This window comes from Trematomus bernacchii, unplaced genomic scaffold (assembly GCF_902827165.1).
Source record: "Trematomus bernacchii unplaced genomic scaffold, fTreBer1.1, whole genome shotgun sequence".
NCBI lineage: Eukaryota > Metazoa > Chordata > Actinopteri > Perciformes > Nototheniidae > Trematomus > Trematomus bernacchii.
Genome location: NW_022987839.1, coordinates 5143848 through 5166326, shown reverse-complemented (window position 1 = coordinate 5166326; position 22479 = coordinate 5143848). Strand labels below are relative to the sequence as shown.

Below are 22479 nucleotides of genomic sequence, written 5' to 3'. Positions count from 1 at the left end.
CTGTTTGATAGTTAACATGCGAAATTTCCTGCGGCAAATGTGAAGATTCAGGCTGCGCAAATCTAGAATAGGTCTGAATTCCCCTGTCTTCTTGGAAACCAGGAAGTACATGGAATAAAAACCCCTTTCTTTTTGCTGAGGATGCACTACAGACACTGCCTGTTTCTGCACCAAAGCCTGAATCTCTGTTGAGAGGAAACCCATCTCCTCTTGGGATGATAAAATTACCTCTCGCATGCCTCTGAATGGAGGTGGGACGCTGCAAAACTGGAGTGAATAACCCCGTTTCAGCGTCCTGTCCATCCACTCTGACAGTACACAGCTGAGTTTCCATTCCCCATAATATTGAGTTAATGGACAAGCCCTTAGCTGTGGGGCCGCAGCTATAAAGCTGTGATACTCTCTGGTGACCCGTTCCGCCGCAAAATCCCCCGTGAAAGGAAGATTTGCCCATGGAGGGTCGACACAGAAAGGGCCGATTTTTTATTGAGGTCCCTGAACACACCGTCGCGCGCTCTTGTGTGAGCGCGCGCTCCACCCTAACGCTGTTCTCATTACCATGGTAACCAGCATTAACCGGAGTTTTTGTTGACGTATTGTGTTCACCTGAGGTCCCTGAACACACCATGGGCTCTTGAGAGAGCGCGAGCTCCGCCATAATGCAGCTCTTACCACTACGGTAAACTGTATTATTAGGAGCCTTTATTCTAGGCGTAGTGTGTTCCCTAACCATAATGCGCCGACTAGCAAGTCCCTGCACCCGCATAGCGCTACTATAGCACTTCCTGCGGTTTATCTCTCTCATCTGCGCATGCCCACTAGCTATCTCCTTTACAGGAGAAATAACCGGGGTAGCGAGTGGGGAATATGTACAGTCAACAATGTGTGTGAGTGCAGGATTGTGAAAACACATGACACTCAGACTTGGATACAGATCACCCTTTTCTTTATTAGTTTTCCTAATAAAAGGGACCTGGGCATTGAACAGGGAGGAGGTGGGATTCACCCTAGCGTCCTGGGTGGAGAGACCCGATGAGACGCTTCCTCCCTCCGCCAGTCAGCTGCGTTTTGGCGGAGCTCCCCACCCGGCGGTTCTCTGCTGCTGCTGAGACTGCCGTGGCCGGGCAGCCCCCCCCCCGTGAGTGCCGGTACGCTGGCCCCACGGGGCTGGTTGAAGAAGCGGAGGGTGCTACCGGCACGGGACCTTCGTACCGGCGTCTCTCCCTCCGTCTCACCGTTGCACTGCGCTCCGCCGCCCGCGGACGACGCTGCGACACCTGGGGAGAAGCTAGCGGCAACATGCGGCTAAGCTGCAGCCTCTCTTCCTCCAGACGGCTGAAACGCTGGGTGACCGAGGCTATAGACCCAAAGAGCCCTTCCGTGGAAACGGGGGCTCCAAGGAGATCTGCTCGGTCCTTTTTGGGCAGCGCGGTGAGTCCCAGTCACACATGACGAGACGCCACTGTGGCTAAGGACATCACTCGCCCGGCTGCGGTGGCCACTCCATGGATCAGATTATTCATCTGACCTATGCAGCGGTCCGGATAATCATCCCCGTCCTGAGACGGGAGAGCGGGGGCGTCTGCTCGAGGAGTAATCAAGGAGACGCCCAACACACCCAGATTATTCGCCGCAGCCGCCATCTGTGAACCGAGCCTGAATATTTTATCCAAATATTCTAAGGCTTCCCGGTCCCCGCGGCAGCGGGGGCAGAGGTTTCTTCCCCTCCGCCCAACCCGCTGATCGTGGCAACAGATGGGCCGCCAGGCTCTCGTCGAGGGGGGGCACGCCAGCACACACCGTGTCTGATCGGCCCTGCACCCTGATAATGCCCGACATGGATGCTATGGCGGCCTTCGTCCTCAATGGACGCCGCCATGTCGCCTCCACACACTGCCAGATGTCTGGCAACGGGGGCGAGACGAAAGCCGGCTGCGCCGGAAGCACCGGGCCATAAAACCCCTGTCTAAGGCGGCTTACAGGCCTCGGTGGCAGCGGTGGGGGGAGCGGTAAGCCTACACGCTCCGCTGCCTGGGTCATCACCGCTGGGAAGTCCAGTCGCGCAGACCTGAGTGCTGGGCCCTCCTGGCTGTCGGACCCGGGGGTGTCGGACAAGGAGATGTCGTCATCCTCCGTGAAGTCGACCACGCGGTCCCTCGGAAGGACGAACTCAAACGGCACGTCCTTCAGGTCGTCCATTTCCACCACCTCGAGGTCCACATCCTCTTCCTCTCCGTGCACCTGCGGGCCAAACTTCCTCGAGAAGTACTCCGCACGATGCCGGCGGTTCAGCATCGGGATCGAGCAGCAGGAAACACAGGCCGGTGTCTGGCCTGCTCCCTGCTCAGCGTGATCCTGTCCCAGGCACTGAAAACATTGGCGATGCGGGTCTGCTCCCGCAATCAGTCCAGGGCACGACGGGCAACTGCGATGCTCCAGGAGTGGCTCCATTTTCAACAATATCTCTCTCTACTTCCTTTCTCCCACTTGTACGTCTCGGACTCAGTGCTAGGTTACCACCTCCGCTCGCTGAAGAGTAAAGGATAGTGGTCAGGAGGCGAGGCCTCCTTTTATACGGAAGTGAGATGCGCACGCATTCAGGTAAGCCCGCCCCGGGGCCGGCTACGTCTATAGAAATCTCAGTAGGTGAATGCTTGCATGATAAGGTAGTACCCATAGAGTCCAGTAGAGGGCGGAGCCTGTGAGAGATATAACTGTATTAGGTTAGTTCAAGGCAATAATATTAAGTTGAACATATTTTATTTAAACGTAATAGTATTACTTTCAAACAAACTAATACAGTTATGTGAAACCTGTGGACATGAAACCTTTAATTAAAGACAACATTTCTGCTTTTTCTGTGTGTTGACAAGCTCGTCTTTACCTGTGTCTGGCTGCGTTTTGGTCCTAAGAACGTTGTGTATTGTGGCTTTTTTTGCTCCAAGCAGTTGCCTGATTGTATGAGGGTAACCAATAAGTAAATATGTGAGTCTGACAGCAAAAACAACGAGTTCAAATTCACTGTAAAGCTCCATAAAGCTGCATGCGTGGAGCTGCAGATCCAGTTTTTTTGGACCTAGCAATTCCTTAAACACCGTTGTGTTCATTTTGTCTTTTGTTACTTTGTTGTAAAAAGAAATTGATAGTAACCACATTTCACATTATTATTTTAAAGCGTGGTAGATCAAAGACTCGGCTCAAACTCTGACTTTCACCAAAACTGAAGCATCTTTACTTTAATATTCACTCAAGTTATTTTCCCACCAAAGACCTTACAACGTGAAAGCTTAATCCTTTAAAGAGGGGGAAACAAAAACTGCACGATTGTGGAAAGAAGTCAATTGTTGGAGGTTGAAGGAATTCCTTGGAGGGTTAGTGGATTACCTTTTAAAATGGGAGAAATCATATGATCACAAACAAATAAATACTGTCTGATATAAAACAAGATCCTGCCAATTTCAAGTCTTTTACATACGAGTACCCATCTCCCTCTAAGGAACACCCAACCACAAGAGGATACAGTACTGAGACCTTCATTATTTCATTGTGACATTAGCCAGAGATCGCTACAAAGACAAGAAATCAACATTTACATTTTAAAATATTTACAGTTGAAACAAGGATATCAACACCTCATAAGTCCAACACTGTTGCCTGTTTTTGTTTATCAGTATATTCACAATTTACAGTAAAGCAACAGACGCACACATCTGTGTGAATTGTTCCTTTTTTCTGCCTCCAGGTTCTTCCAGTGGTGTCTCTGAGAGTCTCTGAGAGTCTCTGAGTGTCTCTGAGTGTCTCTGAGAGTCTCTGAGTGTCTCTGAGTGTCTCTGAGTGTCTCTGAGAGTCTCTGAGAGTCTCTGAGTGTCTCTGAGAGTCTCTGAGAGTCTCTGAGTGTCTCTGAGAAACATGTATAGCTAGCCTCGGCTAAAATAACTGGATGGCCTACCTGCCTGTCAGCCTTCCATCTGTGCACAAACTTATCTCGTGCCCTCATTGGTCATGTGCGCGTTCGTGTGTGTTGGAGGAGGGGCTCTGTAAGGAAGTGGCAGTAAAGGCCCAGACACACCAGGTCGATATCGGCCGTCTTCGGTTGTCTGGCGACAAAGCGTGCCCTGTCGCCCAAAGTCAATTTGGTGTGTCCCGAACCCTCGGCCGTGACACGCCTTATTTGGCCTTTCACGGTCGGACACAAGCTATCGGGCCAAGAAACCACTCTGATCCGCTGTTCAGCTAGCAAATGAGAAGCGAAACGGAAGTGAGGGACGTAAACAAACGATTTAAAAAGGCACAGGACAGCAGCTAAACCCCAGCAGGTGATACTTAAAAGACATCAAACATAGCTCTTAAATGTCCTCTCTTACCTCCCACACATAGCAGGGACATCTCTGATATCAGCGGGAGCGTCCCCGGCTGTCCTCTGCTGAGAGCTCCGTGATTTGTTTGGTCAAGTCCGGTTTTTCATCTCATCGGTTTATTTGTCAGTATAAAGTTGCAGGATTAGTCTCAAGTACCTCAACATTGTCCTTAAGTACAGTGTCTAAGTAAATGAGATAGTGTCTACTGCTGTTCATTTACCTATTGTGAGTCGCCTCGGATAAAAGCATCACATGGAAATGGAAATTTAGCAAGAAGTGGCCATTATTACATTACTACATTGCTGACTCAATAAACGACACACCGCGATCATCAGATGCAGGTCTATTAACTGTGATTTTATAGTATGTCTGCACTTTATGTGCTCATTTCATCATTCATGTATTTTTATATTCTAAAACATGTTTTCGATGGACGAGAGTGAAAATGGAACGCATAACGCTATTTGTTGTTTGTTTATATCAGTCTGTTCTTCTTCTCTGTCTTCCGGTTGTTGCCTATTTTGAATGACGAATACACACTACCGCCGCTTGCTGGTAAGGAGAGTTATTGCCACTCACGCATGCGCAGTTCATACGTGCTCGGCTGAAGTCTTTGCGGTGTGTTCCAGTGCGACACATGGCCAAGACGCAGGAGAACTCGCCGATGCAACTGTCGGTGTCGGTGTCGGCGAGTTCTCTGGTGACGGCCTGGTGTGTCTGGGCCTTAAGGTTGTGTATTTTCAAATTCTAGCGATCTCGAGCCGGTTTCTCAAACTTACATACCCTACCTTTAATGTAAACTTTTGAATAATGTACTTATTATTATAGTGATGAACATTAAAAACAAAGCATGTTGGCTGATTTTGGACCCCCTGACTATTTGTTTTCACTACTTTAATTAAATGTTTGATAAGTGCATGCAGATCATGCAGATCACAGTACAGTATGCTCGTTCACCTGAGAGCTGCCGTTTCATTCAGAGTGTTTAAAAAAAAAAACGGTCTGAATTTAACAACTCAATGTGTGATTGTTATAGCAGTAATATTAGACACTATAATACAGTAAACTATTAACACTGTACTGTTTGCCCGTGGGATTAGGATTATCGGTAGTGAGAGCCGTGCTGCATTTCCTCTTGTGATATAAAAACAAACCGATTATTTTTGTAGTCAAAGGCCCGGACACACCAGTCCGATTTTGGGAGTCAGAGGCCGTCAGAGGCAGTCGGGCATTCGCGGCGCCCTACTCAGGTTTGTGTGTCCCGCACCGTCGTCTCTTTACGGCACCTTTTCACACCTCCGGACGCCTCAACATGTTGAATCGGCCGCGGGAGGCGTCGGGAAAGTCATGTAAATTTTGCAAGAAGTGGCCATTATTCAGATAGTGTTTCTGTCTGCCCCTCTATTCTTTCTCTCATTATCCTCCACAATCTGCCTAGAAGTATTTTAACATTGTAGCTGTTCAAGATGGTCATTTTAAAATGTGTTAAAAATATACTGTTAGTAGTTAAACCAATAATAATGTGCGGCTGCTACTGGCAGTTATGTAGGCACATTTTCTTTTTTTTATTAACGCTGAACGTGAATAAAAGAATAAACACAAATAGCAGGATAGGCAATACAAAACTTTATTTCGTACCTTGATACTACAGCCATTGATAACACAGCATTAGACATATTTGGCAAACTCTTTTTTTTATTGTATTACACACTGTTTTTATCGTATTGTAGTCGATTGTTGACATTGTACAGTTCTTTAGACATATTTGCTATATCTTATCCCACTGAAAAGGCACTGCACCGACACCGTTAAAATATTGGCATAGTTCAGTGAGAAAGACCCGAAAACGGTTGGCTAGGATGCCAAAGGCATTTTCTACCACCCTCCGAGCCCGCGACAGCCTGTAGTTGAAGATGCGTTGCTCTACAGCTAGCCTGCGGTTCAGATAGGGCTTCATCAGGTGCTCCTTCAGGGGAAATGCCTCATCTGCCACAATGGAGTAACAAACCGCCTGGCCAGACGCTGTGTTTGTTTGTTTATATCACTCAGTCTGTTCTTCTTCTCTTGGTGTATAAAAGGCAGTCTGTCTTCCGATTGTTGCCTCTTTTGAATGACGAATACACACTACCGCTGCCTGCTGGTAAGGACAGTTATTGCCACTCGTCGACTGAAGTATTTGCGGTGTGTTCGTAGGCGGGCGGCGTAGCAGGCGACGTAGCCGACGCAGCCGACGCAGGCGACGAAGCTGACGTAAAAGTCGGGACGCCTTCGGTACGCGTTCTTTGGTCTCAGGTGGGTGTGTAGCGGCCTTAACTCACGTGGATTAAACTACATGTATTAGTGCATTCATTTAAATTCGGCGAACATATCATACATTAAATGATCGTGAGGATGATTACAAATCGTTTGTATGAGCCGGTCTGCATTTCCTGACAAAAAAACATAGCAATGGTTTTGTACTTACACCAACGTGGATTAAACAACATTATGTTGTTAAATAAAAACATGGTGATGTTTTGTAAATGATTACATGTCTCTTATTTAGCACAGAATTATGATCCTATCCGTGACATATGGATCTTAACAAATATCCGCTATATCAGATACCTCTACTGTAGATCTATCAGCTGTTTATTTGTTATTTCACATGAGTTCCACTGTGGCAGCTTTTTAATCACCTGGTGGATCCATGATCCATTGCAGCTGGTTTCATTATAATTAAATGTATTTATCAAGGGGGCGTATCAAGTCCTGCGGGGGGTTTTCCTTTTCAGCAGGGGCCCACCCCGTGCAGATCACGGACCTGCACGGGTAGGCGTCTGAAATGAAGTGCTACATCTGCAACAAATCATTGAATATCAATATTTGATAGATTAAAATCAGCAGTGTCTGCTGCCGTCTGGCAGGCGGTACCGCAGCATCTGGACTAAAACCACCAGACTCAGGGACACCTGAACTTAGAAACAACATCCATAACATTCATCTGGCTGCTACTTATTTATCTAATATATCATATTCCAATCACTTGTATATAGACTCTTATTGCACTATTTCACTTTTTACTATTTTTCTTTTTGTATTTACTTGCACTATTTTTTCTGTGTATCTGTTTTATTGTGTTGCACTGTTGGAGGAGCCTGTGAGCTAAGGGGGGGGGTTAGGACACGTTCTAAGCACATGGTGTAGTCCCATAGCTGAGGATTCTGGGTAGTGTAGTGTCTTCTGCCATCCAAAAACTCAGAAAAAATATTTGTTTCTCCGAATCGAAAGGGGAAAATACAAAAGCATTGTACACAATTTAAACCAATCAATGTTGTCTAATTAACAAGGATAATCTGTTGTTTTTGAGTTGATGAGTAGTGCAGATGTCACTGTAAATAAAATCAATCGACAGTAAGGAGAATACTTACTTCCGGGTGTAAAATCCTCCGTTATCCAATGGGAATGGACACTCAGCTCTTTGGGTCCGTAATACAATAAAGGGGACATGATCAAATAGGAATATAATTATCTTTTAAATAACGTTAACTAAAGGGAACAATCTATTTGACACAGCTGAAGCTCTGGCCTTCCTTAAAAACGAACTAATTTAATAAAAATCACAGTTGTATTACACACAATGCACTGTTTTTTGAGAACAAAAATTGGTAAATAATACACCATAATACATTCTGACACATAAATACAAATAAAATAAAAGAAGCCTCCCGTGAGTTACTACAAGCTATAAAGTAGATTTTAAAAACGTTTTATAGAATAAAAGCTCACTGCTGGACGTTGTAGAAATGCGTGTGTGCACCACGACAAAGGAGCCTCATTCACTTTACATTGGGGTTGTTTGCGTGGTGCAGACACGTAAATGTAGCAAAGTTCGTGACTCCACTACGCACTGCGGTGTTAAGGAGTCGTGGTGGAGTCACGCATTCTGGTGAGACCAGGTTGCTTTAAACATGTATTTTTTTACAACTACTAGTTACCGGTAAAAAGAAAATGAAATCAGTGAGCTAATCTGTGAATAAATGTAATAGTGATTAAGTCATTTTTTATGTAACTGTACAGGGATATAGTTACCTTTTTTTGTAATATCCTGATTACGTTAACCTGTAATAATCATAAACTCCACTCATTATTTATTGCATTACTGACTTCCTTTACTAGTAGTTCGGAGCTGTCTGCTACAAAAGCCTGAGGGGACAGGACATATTTTACAGCTGAAGACTGTTTTCAAATGTGGAGCAGGTTGTAAGCGAGGCTCCGTTTGTAAATGAGGAAACAGTTCAGAGTGTCAGCGCTGCTCCTCCTGGAATGAGTCAGAGTTTGATGAGCCCTCCCTCTTCTTCCTGCTCTCAGACACAGCCAGCTCCACTCTGTATTTCCTGGTTCCTCCCCTTTAGATCCACACTGAGGAGGATGGGTGTAACCAACATGTGGGTAAAGAACAAGAGCTGACAGGCCAAATTCACTGTACACACCCATGCTGTTCAGATCACAGTTCACATAGTTTCAGCTCTCAGGAGGTGAAACTCAGACACTCGCTGCCACTGAGAGGGGAAATGGCGCAGAAAGGAGTTCAGCTGGACCGGGAAACCTTCTCTTGTTCGATCTGTATGGATCTACTGAAGGATCCGGTGACGACTACCTGTGGACACAGCTACTGCATGAAGTGTATTAAAGGCTTCTGGGATGGAGAGGATGAGAAGAAGATCCACAGCTGCCCTCAGTGTAGGCAGAGCTTCACACCGAGGCCTGTCCTGCTGAAAAACACCATGTTAGCAGCTTTAGTGGAGGAGCTGAAGAAGACTGGACTCCAAGCTGCTCCTGCTGATCACTGCTATGCTGGAGCTGAAGATGTGGCCTGTGATGTATGCACCGGGAGAAAAGTGAGAGCCTGTAAATCCTGTCTTATGTGTCTTATATCTTATTGTGACAAACACCTCCAGCTGCATTATGAATCACCTGCCTTTGAAAAACACAAGCTGGTGGAGCCCTCCAAGAAGCTCCAGGAGAACATCTGCTCTCGTCACGACGAGGTGATGAAGATGTTCTGCCGCACTGATCAGCAGTGTATCTGTTATCTCTGCTCTGTGGAGGAACACAAAGGCCACGACACAGTGTCAGCTGCAGCAGAAAGGACTGAGAGGCAGAGAGAGCTGGAGGGGAGTCGACAAAACATCCAGCAGAGAATCCAGGACAGAGAGAAGGAGGTGAAGCTGCTTCAGCAGGAGGTGGAGGCCGTCAATGGCTCTGCTGATAAAGCAGTGGAGGACAGTGAGAAGATGTTCACTGAGCTGATCCGTCTCATGGAGAAAAGAAGCTCTGATGTGAAGCAGCAGGTCAGATCCCAGCAGAAGAGGGAAGTGAGTCGAGTCAAAGAGCTTCAGGAGAAGCTGGAGCAGGAGATGGCTGAGCTGAAGAGGAGAGACGCTGAGCTGAAGCTGCTGTCTCACACAGAGGATCACAACCAGTTTATGCACAGCTACCCCTCACTGTCAGCCCTCAGTGAACCTACACGCTCATCCAGCATCAACATCCATCCTCTGAGCCACTTTGAGGACGTGACGGCGGCCCTGTCAGCAGTCAGAGACAAACTACAGGACGTCCTGAGAGAGAAATGGACAAACGTCTCACCGACTGAAGTGGATGTTTTACTGTCAGCAGCAGAGCCCACCACCAGAGCTGGGTTCTTAAAATATTCACAGGAGATCACACTGGATCCAAACACTGCATACCCACATATGTTATTATCCGAGGGGAGCAGAAAAGCAACACTCATGGGACAACAACAGTCTTATTCTAGTCACCCAGACAGATTCACTGATTGTGTTCAGGTCCTGAGTAGAGAGAGTCTGACTGGACATTGTTACTGGGAGGTGGAGTGGAGAGGCAGAGAAGTTGATGTAGCAGTTGCATACAAGAATATCAGTAGAGCAGGGAGTGGGGGTGAATGTGCATTTGGACGCAATGACAAATCTTGGTCCTTAGAGTGTAAACAAAACAGTTATTCATTTCGTTACAACAATATCAACACTCCTGTCTCAGGTCCTCGGTCCTCCAGAGTAGGAGTGTACCTGGATCACAGAGCAGGTATGCTGTCCTTCTACAGCATCTCTGAAACCATGACTCTCCTCCACAGAGTCCAGACCACATTCACTCAGCCGCTACATGCTGGATTTTGGCCTTATGGTGATGGAACCACAGCTGAGTTTTGTAAACTGAAATAGCCTGAAGTCATTTGAGGAACTCTTCTACTTCTTAAACTCATTGTGTGTCCATCATTGTTGCTGAGAGCTGATTGTTCATGTCTTCACTGCACAGAGATCAGCTGTCAATCAAACATTATGGGATGTGCTTTAACATCTTCTCATGAGTTGTTCTGTAGATGTTGGAGTTTCTTTAGGCGGCGCTCCTTCCTGTGTCTGTTTAGCCATGGAGGCTGTCACTGCTCAGGAGGATTTCTGTTAACCTCAACTCATATTTCTCTGCATGGAAATGTAAACTTTGCTCTAAATATGTGTTGAATATTTCTACTGATGCATTTATATTTAGTTATTTCTCTTTTAATGCCTGAGTCTTAGGAGAGAAAGCAGCAGAGCTTCTTTCATTGTAGATATTTTATTCTCACTGCTCTGGAAAAAAATGTTTATAATGACGTGTATTTTCACAGGCTACATGTTATTGTTGTTTCCAAAATCGACTAACAAATGAGGTACTTTGATGTTTATAAAATGTATTTTATCAGAAAATGTCCAGTTAAAATGATATTAATCACCATTAAGATCATAATCAATAAGTAAATAATGTATTTGATTTTAAATAGCTCAGATTTTGGTCAAACAAATTGATTGTGTGAGGAAAAAATACCTTTATTATAACATTCATTATGTTTGCAGACTAACTGTTGTTGTTGTTGTTGTTGTTGTTGTTGTTGTTGTTATTGCCTGATCCCTGTACAAATGTTGAGTTATGATGTTTTATAAAACTTTAAGTTAATAATTTCTTATTCTGTTTTAATAGCTGAGATTCTGGTTAAACACATTGATTGTGTGGATGAAGTGAATCTGATCTTGTAATCATTGAACAGACTTTACTGATGGGATGCTTGATCTAAAATGGAGGTTTACATAATGAATAAAGGTGTTTAAATGAAAGGTTGTTTTGGTCTTCATTTTATGTTATCATACAAGCTGATGGAGAAAATGTGAAACTGATATGAGAATAGAACTGAGGCAATAACTAATGTACCTGAAACATCTCAGAGAAATCAGCAGAGTTTTCTATCACTTGTTGCTTTTTACAACTAAGATGGTGTTTGAGCACTAAGACAATAAAGAGGATTGATCACTGAGGCTTAAAAACTGTAAAAATAGTCTGAATTAATTTGGTCAAGTTTGGTTGTGAAGACATTTTGTTGAACCAGACACACACGAGGAAACAGATATTGAGTACTTCTGGTCTTGAGGTAATTTTATTCATGTTGGGTTAGAGTTTATGTCGCCAGTAGGTTGTTGATACGAGAATAGTCTTTCACCTTCTTAAAGTATTGCTAAGGAAACAGTAGGCTTACGTTGCATAGCATGCTGTACAAAAGTGTCTGCACCACCATTCAGAACAACAGAAGATAAGATAATATATTCTTTACTAGCACTCACATATGGAAAAAATAATTACTCCCATGGATGTTATTAAAAGAAAAACAATGCGTGCTTGTGTTCGATCCACAAACATTTTCTAAGGTTTTTATTTAGTTTGTTTTATAATTGTGAGTGTGATAGAGATTGTTTTATTGTGTACCTGCCCAAGGACTGCAGTTGGCCATTTGCCATATGTATATGCCTCTGTAAACATGATGTGACTAATTCAATCTTTACCATCTGCTGTTTTAGTTTTCTGTTTTCCTCGTGACCCAGCACTACTCAGCAGTCAGTACTAAAATCGTGTTTATATTTTGTTCTTAGTACTTATACTTAATTTATTCCTGCAGATTTTCATAAGAAAGCACATGTTGGATGACATTAAGAGGTCAGCACTGACAGTGATTTCCCCAGAGGAGAGAGACGTTTGCTGCAGCAGTGTCCCTGAAATGATCTGTGTCTGTCCCTTTAAATCCCACTTCTAACGCAACTTCCTCCAAAATGCAACACAAAGAGAACTACCAAATAAACAAAAAAGTTAAGTGAGGTGACAGAGCTTCAAAAGGCAACCTCATATGACTCTAATGACTAAGGCGGCTACGAGCCGTTCTGAATGACAAACTGTACAGCTGCCAATAAATGTGAACCTGTTACAACCCGCAGTACGGTCACACCCATATAAACACAAGGACACCTTGTTGGGTAATACAGCTATGTTTTAAGAAACACGTTTGAAATTACACTTCTGTTACTGGAGCAGATAAAGCATACAACAGATACTTTCAGCATTATCGGAGCACGAAGTGGAAGCTTGGATGAAACACAGCGGACTTCTAAACAATGAACACCCGCAATTTGGAAGAAATAAAGTTGTGTTTTATGCGTTCTAATATTGCGATGCAAACCCATGATGTAATGACAGTAATTAAGAAAAATGTAGTCATTGAATGCTCATTTCAGTAGATTTAATCAAACAAAACATAAACATATTGGACATGGCCTCAAGACTGTAACCACTTCACATTCTGTTGAAATAGTCAATTACTAGCCATAGTAATTGACACATTGCTGTTTTGAATCTCTCTCTCTCTCTCTCGTCCCCCCTCTCTCCTCTCATCTCTCTCTCACGTCTCTCACTCTCTCTCTCTCTCTCCCTCTCTCTCTCTCTCCTCTCTCTCCTACTCTCTCTCTCTCTCTCTCTCTCTCGTCGTTCTCTCTCCTCTCTCTCTCTCTCTCTCTCTCTCTCTCTCTCTCTCTCTCTCTCTCTCGATCAGCTGTCCCTCCCTCCCTCAAGGTGTGTGTGGGTGTGTCTGTGTCTGTGTGTCTCATTCACTGTCCCTCAGGTTGTAGCATGTTTCGATTGCCAGTTTGTGGCTTGTATGTCTTGTGAACGCAACGCTGGCATGATGTGGCCTGCTGACATGGCCTCTAATAAAGACACAGGACTAAAATAATACGTGTTTAATTCAGCCTAGATGCAGTGACTGCAGGCCAAATCAATTAATGCGGCATATATTGAAGGTGTTCAAAGTTGCACCGGTATGAAGCGCAGTGAGAACCACGCACCTGTCAGACCAGGGGCCTCATTTATAAAAGGGATATACGCTTAAAAAATGGCATACGTCAGTTTCTACGCAATGTTTGCGATTTATAAAATACTAACTTGACGGGAAAATGTGCTGTCCTCCACGCAAACTCTAACCCATGCGTACGCACTAAGCACACAAACGGGAGAGACGAGAAACTGCGACACCGTTGGCAGAAGGAAGAATGGAGAGAAATATGTGGAAATAATACCATAAATAAAATGTTACCTCTCATTTATCAAATATGAAGAATTCATTTTCAAACATTGATTAAAGCCAATCTTAAAATGATTAAAAAAACACCTGTTTGAGACTCCTCAGTGCACACAAAAACATAACTTGGAGAAATAAATAAATACGGATGCTATTTAAAACCACCTCGAATATGTTGTGTTAATGTTATGAAATGTTTTCTCATAAATGATGCGGTAAGCAGGAGGACAGAATTATGTCTAAACTGACGCCGTTTTGCATTTCTATAGGTTGTAGATACGAGCATGGTTTTATATACTATCACGTTTAATCGTGTTTTATGCCGTTTGCCAAGACTTGATAAGTCGCTCGTAAAACACAGGAGGTATGGAAGAACACCATATGTGGTAAATTGTACAGCTAATATAACACAACCCATTAGTTGTATTTCCTTTAACTGGTGGATTATGGATATATAGTTGCTGATCGACAGCTGGAACACAAACCACCAAATACAACAAAAATAATTCAGATCCAGTCGTCATGACTCCACTCCGGAGGGATTCCCCGATCATTTCTTACAGTTTCTCATCAAGTCTCCGGTACAAACACATTAACTTTTTTCGGACCACTTATTTATTTATTTTGGTGACGATCCGACCTCCATGCTGCTACTCTGGTTCAAACTGCATCCACCAAACAATATGATTTATCTCGACCTCCCCACAATAACCAAAATCTGACACGTGTGAGATGTCTTTTTTAGCTGTTCTATCGTCATTTCCTGCGATCTTCTTCATGCAGTCAGTCAAAATGAATGAATGAATGGGCGTTTCTTTGACTATGTATAGGCAAATATGGGCGTTACGAGTCGATTGTGATTTATAAAGGGAAACAGGCGTAGGAAGTGCCGTACGCACTTCCGTCGCCGGTACGCAATGTTTTGTGAATCGGAAAATGGCGGAAAATGTATGTACCTATTTTTGTGCTTTGTACTACGTAAGCAACCTTCCTACGTCAATCCTACGCAAGGCGTTATAAATGAGGCCCCAGACCTTTATATATACAGTCTTTGTGTCAGACTAGCGAATGGGCACATTTACATTTCAGGAGAATAATGAAGATGTGATTGGTTGTTCCACTCTCCGTTTCTCACGAGACCAGCGTGCTGCTGTTTACATTAGTGTGGACTGGACCGACTGAAACTGACGGCAAGATTAATTATTGTGGAAGGATGGACCCCCATCCTGCAAAAAAAGGCAGCGAAATGTCAACAAACAGTTTCTCAGTCCAATGCTAAGTTAGTGGCAGGCAGGGGCGTCGCCTGGACCTGAAAACATTCGGGGCTTAGCCCACAGTGGTGGCGGCACTACAGTGGCATTTTTCACTGCAACACTCCCCACACGCACACACACACAGTACACCCGCGACTGTTACAATGAAGGCTCGATAATCAGCTCACGGCATATAGGCAGGGGTAAAGTGGTATTTTTTATGAGTGGGGGGCGGACCTCACCTCCTCTAGGGGGGTCCGGGGGATGCTCCCCCGGGAATATATTTTTTTAAATATTGAAGTTAAATGCATCAATCTGGTGCACTTTGAGAGCAAAATGAAGAGATCTATGGATACCTCTCTCAACACCCATATGAAGCAGAACTGTAAACAGATGTACTTTTTCTTTATGGATATTTTACTAATCACTCCCCTTTTAAACTCTATTCTTGTTTTACTGCCATATAGTATTTCATAACTGTTTTTCCTTTATTCTCTTATTTTTTTTATAACTATAATGATCATATGAAGGTGTGCCGCGGAAATAATCTTTTGAATAATTTGTGACCAAACCGTTTTTAGACCCACTGAGATAACTTAGACTAAAGTTATGTATCTAAACACTCAGAGAGTCCTTTAGCTCACCTGAGTCTCTCAGTCTGAGAGGAGAGGACTCTCCTCCAGCTTCTTGTGGAACAAACAGCTCCTTATGTCCGTTAGTGCAGCTAGCAAACCAGATGCTAACAACACGGTCCATGCTGGCACCGGTCCCTCCCTCCCCCTCTCTCCCTCTCTCTCTCTCTATCACACTAAATGCGCTATTGCCACACACACACACAAAGCCCCGGATGCCCAGGCCAGGCGACGCCACTGGTGGCAGGCCCTGTGTGACTGGAGACTATAAAACCCAAACATGTCCTTAATGTTACTCAAGGCAAATATATGTAATATAACCATTAGACTGCAGCTAACTGTGGGGCTACAAACCCCTCATACTGTGAGTGAATAACTTGAGATGGTTATGTTGTCTAGAGGGGAGACAATCATTATGGTATTAGGCCATGCAAATACAGGGTCAACTAAGTGATAAAATAAGTGTTGCATAATATATGTTCTTGAATAATGTTATTTCATAAATAGTTGTTAATGTAATGATTACATGTTCTCCTTATTCAGTTCCACTATCAGATGATGCTGATGGTGATGACCCTGAGGGAGAGATGCAGGCAGAGCTCAGTGGACAGAACTGGCAGGTACAGAGGAAACTGTTTCAATTGGCTATGACTATGAAAACACTGAACAAAACAAAGGAAATGTAATGACAACAGTATAAGCAAGCTATGTTCATGTTCTCTCAATAAGTTACTATAGTTATTGATCAGAGTTTAATCCATTTGAGGTCCACCCCCAAATAAAACATGTTCACATGGAAAGGTTCCCAAATACATATGCACACTTTTTTTAACAATATCCTATGTCCATATGTTTCTATTTAAGTAGTAGATTCAAACTGTAGGGTTATTCTTGGTTTTAGAATTAATTCAGTAATGGTGTGTGTGTAACACAAACATAATAAATCATTGGATAGTGTTTTTATATAATAGAAATAAAGTAATGTATTAAGACTCAGTGCGAGTTATTACTTTCTTCCTTTACTTGGCATTCTTCAAAAATACACAGACATTGCAGCACATCGTTTCACGTCTTTGTACAGCCTTTCTCAGCATTAGAGTAATGTGTTGGCGAACCTTTGTTTCCTCCTGACAGCTCACTTAAAGGTATACTCAATTCAATTCAATAGCTTTATTAGCATGACTTCAGTTACATATAGTATTGCCAAAGCTCTGTATAGTTGCAACATCTATACAAAATATATATATATATACAATATATATATACTCCCCCTTGTGTCCAAAGGGGGACACAACTCTTGTCTTCAGATGTATGCTTGAGTGCAGCAAAATGTAGCACAGTGACTATTTTGTCAACTAAACATAAAAAACAATACATATTTTAGTAAACGGGACATTATAATCTCTGCACATTAACTTTATATTTGCCTCTGCCATGGTGCCAAAATGAAATGAAATAAAATAAACAATATATAGGGGTTGCCTCTTCTCTGAACTTCTATGTATACTGCATCCCTCCAAATCAAATAAACCATAAACAAATACATAAAGTCGTGTTCACTGCAGCGATCTATTTCACACACAAAACTATATGAAAACTTGGTGATATGCAGTGGCGTTTTCTCCTAGAGACCAAGGGAAGACAGGCTTCTCCTGTTTTTTCAGCCTTTGTTATCATTTTGATAATTACAAATATATATTCTTGTCTGTGGTTGTTTTTGCATTCAGGGCATACAAGAGGTGTAACATTATTTTAATACCAAAACTATATTGAAATAGAGTCTAGCTTGAACAGCAACTAAGTAGCTGTAACATTACTGGGTTATTTGGTGACCAAAGTAAAGTAACTTCAGACGCAGACGTCACGTAGCTTCTCAGACGAGAGGGGTGGCGACGAGAGTGTCACGTTACTTCTCTCGCGGCATAGTTCACGGCATGGTAGGCGACGATCGACACGATTGTCTGCTCAGTGAGTTCGTTCATTGGCACAAATCACACCTCATACATTTTTGGTCTAGCATCACTTTACAAAATGTTTGCATTAAGACGCTAAGACTAGCTGGTCCCTTGTAAAGGTCAGTCCACCTTAAATGAGCAGTGGGTGATCAGCAGGTGAAAGGCAGGACACGGGAACTTGGTCCTGAGGAGATGTAACGATTATTAAACAAGAGATAGTCGAGTCAAGGGGTCTGTTACGAACCCACTAGGGATGAGTAAAGTAACAAACACCAGATGGATTTGGTAAGTATTATAATAGGATTTAATGAGCAACAACAAAGGGTGCACAACAAAATGAGATCAAAAGTAGCCTAAGCCAAACAAAGAAGCCAAAAGGGCGCAGTTCTACTGCTAGTAACAGAAGGAGGACTCTTGAAAATGAGCCTAATTAACACACCTGAGATCTCTTCCAATTAACTCTATTGGAAGGAGGCTGCAGGAAAACGCAGCTAACTAGATAAACTAAACACACGCTACTCTAAACACATAAATCAACACGCTACTTGTTGTATCTTGTGATCAATAATTGTATGTCCACAACATAGGAGTAGATTTAACTGGTTTTACTTTGGTAACATGCTTCCTCATGGGAACATGTACAACAGGCTCTTTTAATACCAAGAGTGAGTTTGCCCCCTGCTGGACAAATGCAATAACATGTAATAATAACACAAGGTAAGATACCACATTTCCCCCCCTTTAAGCTAACAATACTTCCCGAAGGTGGGGGTATAACATACTCCCGTTACACAACATTTCGAGGTACTGGCATAAACCATTTCACTTTCAAAGATTAACATTCTATACCTTTCCTTAAAGTGAGATCAGAGAACTATGCTGCTCTATTAATGGAACATCTCTTGATCTATTTAACAAAGTCTTTCAGGTATACAGGTGGCTGTCTCTCGCGCTCTGATCGTCTCACCATGGGTGTAGCAGGCAAGTCCGGCGGGACCGGAGTACACAGAACCACTGGCTCACTTGCAGGAGGTCCTTCTTGCTCGATTGTCACTGGAACCACAGTGTCTCTGTTGGAGTCCAGCACCGGCTCTAAGGGCACGGTGTCTGTTAATCTGGCTCTTACTTGATCCACATGCCGCTTCACGACTTGACCACTTCCAATGATCACTGTATATGACACTGGACCTGATGAGCTCTCGATGACCGCAGCGATCCATTTAGGTCCATAAGAGTAGTTTCTGATGAACACTTTATCCCCAGATGAGAAACTTCTCAGTTTCCTGTTTGTGTCATGGGACTGTTTCTGTTTTAGTTGTTTTTGCTGCACTCTTGTTTTCATATCTGGCAGGAGCAGGTCTAATGCAGATCTGAGTCTCCTTGACATCATCAACTCTGCAGGCGACAGGCCTGTGGTCGCGTGAGGTGTGATGCAGTAACTGAACAGAAACCTTGACAGTCTAGTTTGCAATGTTTCACCTTTCATCTTTTTCATCCCCCCTTTGAAGGTTTGGACCGCCCTCTCTGCCAGCCCATTAGAAGACGGGTGAAACGGTACTGACCTCACATGGCGGATGCCATTTTGTTTCATGAAAGTCTCAAATTCAGCACTTGTAAAACAGGTTCCGTTGTCTGACACCAACATTTTTGGCAGTCCAAAAACACTGAAACTCTGACGCAGCTTTTCAATGGTCACCTGTGATGTAGCTGACTTCACTGGATAAATATCCATCCATTTTGAGTGAGCATCCACTATCAGTAGAAACATCTCTCCCAGGAAGGGGCCTGCATAGTCCACATGAATTCTCGTCCAGGGAGACTCCGGCCACTCCCAGGGATGTAATGGTGCTGATGGTGGTGACTTGTGGTGCTTTTGGCACTCCTCACAAGACTGCACTTCCTTTTCTACATCCTGGTCCATCCCCGGCCACCATACATAAGATCTAGCCAGACCTTTCATCTTTGACATGCCGGAATGTGTTTGGTGCAGTACTTTCAATATCTTTTCCCTGCCTTTGTTTGGTACGATGACTCTGGCTCCCCAGAGCACGCAGCCATCCCTCACACTCAGTTCTCCTCTGATGATACGGCTTGAGAGGAGCCTCAGTCACTGAAGGCCATCCCGACAGGACATAACCATGAACTTGAGACAATATTACATCCTTAGCTGTCCAGTGTTTTATTTTGGCTGTGTCCACGAGTGTGTCATCGAGAAGATCAATCATGAGCACTTGTTCTGCGGTCTCACTCTCTCGCACATCTTCCGACAGCGGCAGTCTGCTTAATGCGTCCGCATTAGCGTTGTTCTTTCCTGGTTTGTACACAATGTGATACTCATAGGCACTCAGGTGCACTTTCCATCTCTGAACTCTAGGGGAACCCATCTGTGGAATGGGTTTCTTTTAGTTGAAGAGAGAGATCAGTGGCTTGTGATCTGTATAGATGGTGAAAGTTCGACCATACAAGTACTTGTGGAATTTCTTGATTCCAAATATAACTGCTAAGCCTTCTTTGTCTAGCTGTGAGTAATTCTTTTCAGCAGGCGCTAGGGTACGCGACATGAACCCCAAAGGACGTTCAGTTCCATCGTCCATTACGTGTGATAAAACAGCGCCCACCCCGTAAGGTGACGCATCACATGACATAATTAACTCTCGGTCAGCAGAGTAATGCACCAACACTTCTGCTGAGTTTAACAGGGCCTTTGATTTTTTAAAAGCCTCTTCCTGTTTCTTTTGCCATGTCCATCGCACATCTTGTCGCAGGAGCTCATGCAGTGGTGCCAATAGTGTAGCTAAGTTTGGCAGAAATTTGTTATAGTAATTTAGCAAACCTAAGTACGACTTGAGTTCAGTAACATTTGTGGGGTTGGGAGCCTCCATGATGGCTTTGACTTTCTTTTCCACAGGGTGAAGTCCCTGTGCGTCCACTCGATGTCCCAGATATTCCACTTCCTCTTCCAGGAAAGTGCACTTGCTCCTTCTCAGACGCAATCCTGCCTCCTCCAGCTTTGCCAACACTGTCTCGAGGTTCTGCAGATGGTCTTCCTCATCCACACCGCTCACCAGGATGTCATCTAAATACACTGCTACAAAAGGAATGCCTCGCAGGAGACCTTCCATTGTCCTCTGAAATATAGCTGGGGCTGATGCTACTCCAAAAGGCAGTCTGTTGTATGTGAATAAGCCTCTGTGCGTATTCACTGTTAAATATTTCTTTGATTCATCATCCATGAGTATTTGCTGGTATGCATGACTCATGTCCAACTTTGTGAACTGTTTTCCTCCTGTCAGTGCTGCAAACAGGTCTTCCATTCGGGGTATGGGGTATTGTTCAAGTGAGGAAACTGTATTTACAGTGAGCTTGTAGTCTCCACATAGCCTTACGGGCCGTCTCCACGGCAGCGTTAAAAAATCTTGAAACGCTTCTGCCCATTCACTTTGAATGGGGTGACGTCACTTTTTTTCGCTTTCGCCGAAATGCATTGTGGGCAGGCGAGCGGAGATTCTCAGGATTTTCAAGATCCAAAGTTGAACAATGTTCAACTTTTGAGGCTGAGGTGGAAGCGTCAGCCAATCAAATCCCGTGTACGCAAATCTGACAGTTCAAGCTCTAGCCAATCAAACGGCGTGTATGCTGGGAGAGAAATACCGCAGGTCATTTCCTCATATTCCAAAAAATGGAGGAGAAATTAGCGGTAGCGAATCAATCACCCGGTGCTTTATGACCAGACCTACCGGGATATAAACCGGAGGAGCCAGGCATGGAGGGAGGTGGCAGAGACAGTGGTAGGTTTTCGCCTGTTTTGGGGAGTTTATATCCAGTTTACTTCGGGCTTTTTTGCTTCGTATGTCGCGGGCGGGAGATTCATGTGATTGGTTGCTCGCAAAAAATCCTCAAGCTTCAGATACGCCCACCTCCAAGATTTTTTTAACGCTGCCGTGGAGACGGCCCGTTACTGTCCCAACAGGCTTCAGTATTGGAACCACTGGTGCTGCCCATTCTGCATGTTTAACAGGTGAGATTACTCCTTCTTTCAACAATCTGTCTATTTCTTCATCTACTTTGGTGCGCATGGCGTACGGGACAGACCTCGGACGGAAGAAACGAGGGACTGCATCAGCCTTTACATGGATGGTAGCTTTCATACCTTTCAGTGTGCCAAGCTCCTCTTTGAAGACATTTTCATGTTTGCTCAGTACTTGCTGCAGCGATTTGTTCTCTGTCTTCAGGTGTTTCAGGACTCGGGATTTGTGTCTGAGCTTGATTTCTTTCCAACTCAGATGTATTTCCTCCAGCCAGCCTCTTCCCAGCAGGCTGGGGCCGTCCCCTTTAACCACAATGAGGGGCAGGTACCGCCTTTGATGTTTGTATTTCACTTTAACAAGGGCAGCTCCGACCACATTAACAGGGTCACCTGTATAAGACTCGATGTGGATTTTGGTTGGTCTCAAACATAGACTTTTTGTGTCTTTCCATAGTCTTTGAAATGTCTGTTCATTCATTATTGTGAGACTACAGCCAGTGTCTATCTCAAAGTTAACAAACTTACTATCCAGCTTCACTTCAACCATGTATGGGTCTACCCGTCTCAGGTGCACTTCACTCATGCGTCCCATCTGAACCTCATCTTATTCAGTAAGAATGTATCTTCTTCTGAGCTATCACTTTGGCTCCGTTGCTCTTGTACTTTATGAGAACGGTGATATGTGGTTTGCCTCCTTTCTCTCTTTGGGTCTGCATTTTTGTTGCTGTTTCCATTCTGTGTAGATCTACTACGACAAGCTCTGGCAATGTGGTCCTATTTTACCACATGCATGACATTTCTCTTGTTTAAACTTACAGTCTGCT

At 43.9% G+C, this 22479-nt stretch overlaps 1 protein-coding gene and 1 pseudogene across 1 annotated transcript; one reads left to right on the top strand and one right to left on the bottom strand.

The window, feature by feature from the left end:
• Positions 1–8843: 8843 nt before the first annotated feature.
• Positions 8844–10630, top strand: LOC117500410 (tripartite motif-containing protein 16-like). Its single transcript, XM_034153336.1, has one exon. It carries the CDS (start codon positions 8912–8914, stop codon positions 10577–10579), a length of 1668 nt encoding a protein of 555 aa, XP_034009227.1. The 5' UTR covers positions 8844–8911; the 3' UTR covers positions 10580–10630.
• Positions 10631–18535: 7905 nt separating this feature from the next.
• On the bottom strand, positions 18536–22077 carry LOC117500113 (annotated as a pseudogene).
• Positions 22078–22479: the final 402 nt, after the last annotated feature.

Bases quoted from the DNA above. Each gene is read 5' to 3' on its own strand.
- LOC117500410 (XM_034153336.1), top strand. From the start codon at position 8,912: ATGGCGCAGAAAGGAGTTCAGCTGGACCGGGAAACCTTCTCTTGTTCG.